This window comes from Malania oleifera, chromosome 1, assembly GCF_029873635.1.
Source record: "Malania oleifera isolate guangnan ecotype guangnan chromosome 1, ASM2987363v1, whole genome shotgun sequence".
Taxonomy (NCBI): Eukaryota; Viridiplantae; Streptophyta; class Magnoliopsida; order Santalales; family Ximeniaceae; genus Malania; species Malania oleifera.
Genome location: NC_080417.1, coordinates 91,365,003 through 91,373,882, shown reverse-complemented (window position 1 = coordinate 91,373,882; position 8,880 = coordinate 91,365,003). Strand labels below are relative to the sequence as shown.

Here is an 8,880-nt window from a genome sequence, read left to right as displayed (position 1 = left end):
ATAAGACCGATTTCATTTTGGTTTTAACTTATGCTTTATGATGTTTATCTTTTGTTTTGCTTTGTTACGTGAGATTTGTTTTGTAGGTCCTGTTTTGTTTTGTTTTGTTTGGACTTGTAATCCGGTTTTTGGCTGGATGTTGGTGCTGTTCTTTGGGAGGTTTTTAACGTGTTGTCTTTTGCTATCTCTCATTGATTGTCTTGTAACCACGGTATTCCTCCGCGAAAAGTGAAGGGTTATCATTAAATAAATGGAGGTGCCGCCCTTCTTTAAAATATATATAAGACCGATTTTATACTTAATTATATACTTTGTTTTCGTAACCAATGGTATTCAAAATTTTAGAAGGACTAAAGAGAAAGGATCATCTTATATTAAATACATACATATATGCCATTTTATATATACGCGCACACATGCACACACATAAATCGAATAGTCTCAACAATTACATGACTAGGCAATTATAATGAGTTTGGATAGCAATCCAATTAAGTGTTGAACCTAACTTTTAAGGATTAGGTTGGTAATTACCCACAAATTGTCGATTGAAAAGGAAAATGTAACATCAGTGGATGGTATATATGTTTGATTAATTTAGTGCTGATGACAAGAAGAGAAGCAAGCACACCATTGTTTTTGTTTGGGTTTTCCAATCATTGAAACCGAAGAAAGGTCAATTAAGTTCTTCATGATCTGCACAATATATGTAAAATGCATGGAAGGTAATTTATCCATCCATTAATTGAACTTCCAAGCCAATGCAACCCTCCAAACACCCTTTCAATTGATGTGATTAGTGGAAAAGCACCCAACTATTTTATCTCACTCATCTCTCACCAACAAACGAAAGGGTCCCCAACCTCATCATTTTGGGTGGATCAAATTTAATTTGGTGAAAGCAAAGCTCCTTTCAACCCTTTTTCTGATCACACCTTTCCACCCTCCCACCCCCGTCCCCATCCCCATACCAAAATAAAGCAAAGAACAAGCACAAAACGAAGTGTATGAATATTTTGTCCTTCAAAATTTAATTCAATTATTAAAAGTGTTTTCGTTTTATTAATTCCAGTAATTACCGTAGTTAAAAATAGTCGGTCTTAACATATGTGGGTATAATCTCGCGTCCTAATGCCAAAAAATTAGAGAAAAAATTATGTAAAGATATCTTTATATTATACATTTGTTTTTTATACAATACTTATATATTTTAATATAAAAAATGTAATTTCAATCATTTTTAAAAAGGTTAAACTTACTGGTGAAGAAATCAATAGCACTAATAGATTTCAATGTCTTAGATGTGTTACGCAAGTTGAATGAGAAATTCATGAAAAAGATGTAATGCATAGAATTAAAACAAATTGGGTGAAATAAAATACTTCAAGTGTGTTGTGTGATCATAAAAGACCTTTAAAATCAAAAGGAAAGTACTATAAAATGACTCTAAGACTAACTATATTATATAGATCAGAGTATTGAACAATTACAAAATGCTATTTCCAAAAAGTAAAAGTTGTCGATATTAGAATGTTAAAATGGATGAGTAGTATGATGTTAAAAGATAAATTAAGGATTGAAAATACTTGCGGTAAGTTAGATATAACTCGTGTAGGAAAAAAGATAAGGGAGAGACAATTTGGATGGTTTGGATAGTTGTGTAGTTTTAGCCAGACAATGAGTTTGTAAGGAAAAGTGAGTTAATTATTGTAAGCGATAGTAGAAGAGATAGAGATAGATTTAAAATAATTTAAAATGAGATTGTGAGTAAGGATTCGATAGTCTTGAATTTGTAAAAAAAATAAAAAATTGCCCATAATCATATAAATTGGTGAAAAAAGATTCATATAACCTATCCAGCTTAATAGGATGATTTAAAGCTTAGTTTGTTTTTGTTGGCATCACCATCGTCTAAATACAATATAAATAAGTAGTTTGGAATGCCGAACAAGGTAACCTATCTTGATATTTGATTTTTAAGATACTAATCCCGCTTTCTAACTTTGCTTTTGGTTTACCAAAAATTAAGAAATTTTTGTGTAATGTTTAAATGGCATTCAAAGTTGAATATTCATAAAATTTTTGAAACTTCATTGGAAGTTTGCTTTATATCATTAAATCTTAGGGGAGATTAATTATTTTTATTCTTAAATTTTTTATTTTTAATGATATATTAAACTATTTTTTTAGGGAAATATAATAATTTTGTAAAAGTCTTGAGAGATGTGAGAGGATACCGTTTCTGCCTAGACCTACTGGGAAAACAGAGATAAAGTCAATGGCAGAGTGCTGAATTTCTAGGAATTTACAATTCACGGCTTCAAACTGCCAAGCCTGCCTTTACCGTCCTACTACCTCTGCTCTAAGTTTCAAACTTGCAGAGAAGGGGTGGTACCATAGCCCTGCACTCCCTTCCACCATCTCTCCCCGCCTTATCACATGGAAACCAAGACTCTGTCCGGTGCGTGCGTGCGTGCGTGTGCGTGTGCGTGTGCGTGTGTGTGTTTTTTTTAATCTAATTCAATGGGCAGGTCTAATCTAATTGTAATTAGTAACATGTGAAGCAGCGGATTAGGAAGTGCATGTGTGAGGAAGTGCACACATGCACTGAACCCTTTCCTTGCGTCCTTCCCCTTTTTCTTGTTCCCACCTTTCTTTCATAGAAAATTTAAAAGAAACCAAAAGAAAGAAAAGAAAAAACAAACATCCAAGTCAATTTTTTAACTGGAGCTGCAAATAGTTTAACTGTATATGATATATCTCTCTTTATCTATTGCCAACATTCTTCCCATTCCCCTCTCCAAACACTAACAGACAAACAATCATTCAGGGCTCAAGTCTTGAAAAGTTAGCAGATGAACTAATTTTTTATTAATAAAAAATTATGGTGAATGGGGACTCTTTTAGATTTGGAATATCTGTCTGAATCAAGCAGTCAGCTTAGATAAAAAAATAAAAATTAGAAAAAAAACAGAGGGAGATAGAAAGAAAGAATGTCATTTAATTTACTTGGTTGTGCTTTAATTACTTGCGGCTCTAGACTTGCTAGGGTCCTCCCTAGTGCATGGTTTGGCCTATGTGGACTCTCTCTCTCCCTACAGGCCACGGAGAGGGAAGTTCACACTCCACAGGGCCTATATATGTACCCCTCGCGGCTTAAACCTGAGCCATCCCGCTAAGTCGCAGCCCAGCAAGGTCTCCCTGAATTGGGCTTCGGAGCTTCTTGGGAGCATCAATGGCTATTTTCATTGTGATTTTTGTGGTGGCCTTGGGGCTCTGCATATGCTCTGCTTTGAATGAGGTGAGGTACAGGAAGAGAGGCTTGCCTCCTGGCACAATGGGTTGGCCAGTTTTTGGGGAGACCACAGAGTTTCTTAAACAAGGTCCAAGCTTCATGCGGAACCAGAAAGCAAGGTATAATCTTCTCTTTTCTCTTGTTCGTTGGTGGATCTTATTGATTACTGATTTATTTGTATATATGTTTCTCTGTATGAATGGAAAGCAGCTGCTGTGGTTTTAATGGTCTCTATCTGCTGTCTTTGTTTTTTCTGCATTGTCAGTGCCTAATACTCTTAATTGGTTTTCACCTTTTAAGTTGTTTCAGTTCTGTCCTATCCATTCTCCACCGATTTTGGGTTATTTTAGTCTCTGTAGGTAGCCCGGTAAAACCCTTTTGAAAACTAGCCATCTTATATCAATCAGAAGTCACTTTTTTCTCTGATTCAAAGATGGTAATAGGAATTCTTAATCATAACAATGGTTTGTTGCTTCTGTGCCATATGCATGACAACCCTTCAGGCATATGCCCGTGTAACAAGAACTAATTTTTTCGCTCTGCTATAGGCCTAAGTCATTATTCTTTATTCTATTTTGAACATTATTATTATTAATATTATTTGCTAATTTGACTCTCAATTTACAAGTATTCTTGCTGTTTATCCTACAATTTTTTAAAAAAAAAAAATCTTAAATGTTATTTTCTTCGCCACTGCAGGTATGGAAGCTTTTTCAAATCCCACATTCTAGGTTGTCCTACCATTGTTTCCATGGATCCAGAGCTCAACAGATATATTCTCATGAATGAAGCAAAAGGCCTTGTGCCTGGCTACCCACAATCCATGCTGGATATACTGGGCAAATGCAACATTGCAGCTGTTCATGGCACCACTCACAAGCTGATGAGAGGGGCGCTGCTGGCCCTCGTCAGCCCCGCCACCATTAGAGATCAGCTCCTTCCTAAGATTGATGAGTTCATGAGATCCCACCTGAGCAATTGGGATAACAAAATCATTAACATCCAAGAAAAAACCAAAGAGGTCTGCACAATAGCCAGAACCCTGCTCATCCCAATATCGACTGTAGTTGTACTTAATTACTCCTCTGTTCTAATCTACATTGGCTTTTATATTTTGTTTAGATGGCACTTCTCTCCTCCCTCAATCAGATCGCAGGGATAGAATCAGGCTCTGTATCACCCAAGTTTATGCCAGAGTTCTTCAAGTTGGTGTTAGGAACCCTTTCGCTTCCTATCGATCTTCCCGGCACGAATTACCGCCGGGGTTTGCAAGTAAACTGCCAAACATTTTTTCAGTAGTTTTAATTTCTCCCCTGGTTTTATAGAAACATAAGCCCTGTTATATGCAGTAGTAATGCAAGTGTTAATTTCCACAGGCAAGGAAGAATGTAGTGTACATGTTGAGACATCTCATAGAGAAGAGAAGAGCCTCCTCTCATGAAGCCCATCATGACATGCTCCATCGCCTAATGAGTAATGAACTGAACAGATGCAAACTCAGTGATGAAGAGATCATTGATCAAATAATCACAATTCTGTATTCAGGTTATGAGACGGTTTCGACTACTTCAATGATGGCAGTCAAGTATCTACATGATCATCCAAGAGTTCTTGAAGAGCTTAGAGTGAGTGAAAAGACATTAATACACATGCCTAGCATCAGATATGATATGTTCTTGCATTCATTCTAATTCTCATGATATTTTTAACTATCTAGAGAGAGCATTTGGCAATAAGAGAAGGCAAAAGGCCCGGAGATCCAATCGACTGGAACGATTACAAGTTGATGCGCTTCACCCGAGCGGTGAGGGCCTAAATGATCTTTTGCATTTTCCAGGAAAATTTTCAAAAAAGAAAAAGAAGAAAGATACTCATGATCCTGCTTTCTTCTCTGCAGGTGGTCTTTGAGACCTCAAGATTAGCTACTATAGTCAATGGAGTCCTGAGGAAAACTACCAAAGAGATGGAGTTGAATGGTGAGAGTCAAGACCATTATGCCAAGATTTATATTACATAGTACAAATTTTAAGACATGGGTAGCTCCGGTTCTACTTGTAAATTGAAATAATACAGCATATGAAAGCTGCTGCTCTTTTTGGAGCTTTGCCAACAAATACAAAGTAGTATATAAGAAAACATAAGATGGGCACAAGATATCACCTTCCTGCATGGACCCTACTCTATCATAATCCACATGGCACATCTACCAATCAAAGCCATGCCATTCCCCTCATGATCCATCTCTTATCTTGGGTTCATTGGAACCTTTGAATCCTTCATTATTCTGAATATTAGGTAATCATGGGTTTCTTATTTTTTAAATGGGGGTATTTTTTTTTTATTTTTTATATTTTTTTTGGGGGTTTCAGGATTTGTTGTTCCAAAGGGATGGAGAATATATGTATACACAAGAGAGATCAACTATGACCCATATCTGTACCCGGATCCGTTAGCTTTCAACCCATGGAGATGGATGGTATGCAAATTTTTTTATTTATTTTGAGTTGAACAGAGTTCAATTGTTCTGTAAATCTGTTTTGAAGAGCCCAGTGGATGATGTTGAATGCAGGATAAGAGCTTGGAGTCGCAGAGCCACTTCCTGATATTTGGTGGAGGCACCAGGCAATGCCCTGGAAAGGAGCTGGGAATAGCTGAAATTTCTACTTTCCTTCACTATTTTGTCACCAAATACAGGTAAAAATGATTTCACTCCTCTCTATTTTTTGAGTAATATAGTTTGTTTGGGTTTAAAAAATTATGGGTTTGGTTATAATTCAACGTTTTGGATTTAAGGGGTTCATTTACAGCTGCTTGTAAACATGAACCCAAATTGCCAAACCATGGTTTATTAATTATTTGGGCAGAAGTCACAAAGACCACTCAAAGATGTCAATCTTTTCCTCCTGAGGTTTCAAACTAAATGTTTTTTAGGTTTGCTAGTGAGATGCATATCTTCCTCTAAAAAATTTGTCTTTTTACAAAATACTGAGAGGAGGTTTGTATCCTTAAGAGACTAATTTGAGGTTTTATTAGCACAAATTTTCTGAGGTTATTTTTCTTTTTAATGCAGATGGGAAGAAGTTGGTGGAGAGAAGCTAATGAGATTTCCAAGAGTTGAAGCACCGAATGGCTTACATATTAGGGTTTCCACTTCCTAACCATCGCCCATTATATGTACAGAAATATAGGCGTAGCTCTTGGGTTTACTCGATGTGCTAACAGGATGCGTGGTTATTACATATCCATTGATGGATGAGACGATGAACTATGGATAGGTGGCAACAACACATCCGCATCATTCTATTGGATTTACCTTAGTTAGGAATTCCTCAAAATATAGCGTGCAAGTGTTGAGGATGTAAAATAACAGTCTAACAAAGTAGTCAAATATAGAGGGGTATGACAAATTTTCATTGTAGTGAAATGCTTGCAACTTTGAAAGATTGGTGAGACAAAAATTAATTAATCTCAATATAGTACGTTCTTATTGCCAATTTCAATTCTAGGAATTAAGTTTTGCATTCTACATTAATTGGAAAGTAAAGAGAGGTGGACTTGGAATCATTGCCAGTCCTGGGATCAAGTAAGAGGAAAAGAGGGGGAGGGGAAAAAGTGGCATCATGGACAATGAGAGAAAAAGTTGATTTGCTTTTTTGTATTTACAAATTCATTCTTCAACTTCTCTAATACCAAAAAAGAAAATATTCCATTTTTTGAATGACAATTATTTTCTTTTAAAAAAGTAAATGAGAGTAGGAACTTAAAAAATAATGAGATTTCATATTGAAAGGAAGGGGGGAAACGTTATTTAGATATAAATTGTTTATATATATATATATATATATATATATATCATTTTGGCAAAGAAAATGGAAAAAAGAAGTTGATTAATATTCAAATTAATGGGCAGATTCTTCCCACTAAAATTTTCCTTAGTTTTAGATTAAAAAATTAGTCCATTTTCTTTGTCTTTTCGACTTCTCCAAGAGAAAAAAATGTAATTTTTTTTATTATAACAATTAACCTCTATGAGTGTTGTAAAAGAAGATATGAGAAAATGAAGAATGTGGTATTAAGCACTTGCTAGGAGACAAAAAGTTGATTTTATTTATTATTAATTTTTTGTGTTTAATATATATATATATATATATATATATATATATATATCACATGTTATTAAAGAGAAACTTTTATTAGTGAGATGTCAAGAGATGCCTCCCGAGGGTATAAACATCAATCACTCTGAGTATCACAAATATTTAGGAATATCAACTAGTATCACAAACATCTCGAAACAGTCTGTGAGTACCACAAACATTTAGCAATGCATTATGATCATTAATAATTTGTCTACCATGTAGTTGGAAATAATAACAATTCTTGTTATAATTTGAAGTGGAGTAGCTATATACTTAGAAGGATTTTTTTTTTTTTTTGGTGAGAGGGATGAATTTCAAAGCTTCTCTCTTCTCCTTGGTGGCTCTAAAGCCTTTTTAAGCTCAAATCTTCCCTCCAACAAAATTTGCAATAATCCAATAACATCCACTCAAGGATATAAATATGTTCCATAAATTCCTTGTCCAAGGGCAATGAAGAAGAATGTGGTTGATTGATTTTGTATCGGCCACATAAAGAAAACATCTATTTGCAACTATATACCCCCTAGTTTTAGATTGTTTAGGATTAAGATATTTTCATGTGCGGATTTCCAAACAAAAAGGCAACCTTTGGAGGGCGATTTCCAACTATTGTCGTGTCACATATCATGCTTAAAGTAAATGTTGGCCCTATTCATCACTTGAAATATCATATATTAAAATATATCACCTTATCTCTGATGAATTTCGAAACTCCCACTTTGTTGGGTCCCTTACTATTGTATGTTATCTAACCATTAGGCTTGAGCCCATATTAAGAACCTATAGTTTCCCACCAAAAGTAGTCTTTCAACTTTTTAAACCTTCATCCACTTCTCAAGTTGGGCTTCATAGTGAGGGATTTCAACCCCAAACCCCCCCCTAAACATAGGGTTGTTTAACCACTTCCCATCTAACAAGGTGATGTTTAAACTCCTCTCCTAAGCTTTCCCAAAGAAATTTTCTTTGTTTTCCCTCCAATCTCATAGCAAGTGAGGATGGAAGGGGAAGGAGGGACATGAAATAGACTAGAAGATTCATCAAGGTGCTCCTAATAAGGGTGAGTCTACCTTCTTTTAATAAGAAATTTATTTTCTAACCTACTAGTCTCCTTTCAAAGTTCTCAATTATGGGGTCCCAAATTCCTTTGAATTTTGTTGCAAGGGGGTGACCAAGGTAATTAATGGGAATGGATCCTATCTTGGAACCTTAAAGGTTATTAAGGAAGGTCCCACCCCCCAAATGTTCTCTCCAATTGGAATAAGCTCACTTTTACCAAGGTTCATTTTCAATCCTTAGACAACCTCAAACACTAACAAAATGCATTGGAGATTAAGGATATTGAGGGGACCATCTTTGTAAAAAAAAAAAACTGATAGTTTCATCTGCAAGAAGGAGATGAGAAATTTCTTTAAGTCTTCCATTTTCGCACACTTGAGACCTCTAAAG

General features: G+C 35.4%; 1 protein-coding gene across 2 annotated transcripts; it reads left to right on the top strand.

Annotated features, from left to right (window-relative positions):
• The first annotated feature begins 2,798 nt into the window (after positions 1–2,798).
• Positions 2,799–6,789, top strand: LOC131160507 (cytochrome P450 85A). Of its 2 annotated transcripts, XM_058116287.1 has the most exons (10): positions 2,799–3,414; positions 3,995–4,316; positions 4,418–4,567; positions 4,672–4,768; positions 4,841–4,920; positions 5,013–5,099; positions 5,193–5,271; positions 5,665–5,771; positions 5,865–5,989; positions 6,366–6,789. In XM_058116287.1, exons 1-10 carry the CDS (start codon positions 3,236–3,238, stop codon positions 6,451–6,453), a joined length of 1,314 nt encoding a protein of 437 aa, XP_057972270.1. In that variant the 5' UTR covers positions 2,799–3,235; the 3' UTR covers positions 6,454–6,789. The 2 variants fall into 2 exon arrangements, with proteins under 2 accessions (XP_057972270.1, XP_057972260.1); XM_058116277.1 differs by having other exon boundaries at positions 2,802–3,414; positions 4,672–4,920.
• The last annotated feature ends 2,091 nt before the right edge of the window (positions 6,790–8,880 follow it).

What these genes read in the sequence shown, in the direction of transcription:
- LOC131160507 (XM_058116277.1), top strand. Translation starts at nt 3,236, where the DNA reads ATGGCTATTTTCATTGTGATTTTTGTGGTGGCCTTGGGGCTCTGCATA. An exon ending in GAGTTCTTGAAGAGCTTAGA is followed by an intron (nt 4,921 to 5,012) that starts GTGAGTGAAAAG and finishes TTAACTATCTAG; the next exon opens with AGAGAGCATTTGGCAATAAG. An exon ending in TATTTTGTCACCAAATACAG is followed by an intron (nt 5,990 to 6,365) that starts GTAAAAATGATT and finishes TTTTTAATGCAG; the next exon opens with ATGGGAAGAAGTTGGTGGAG.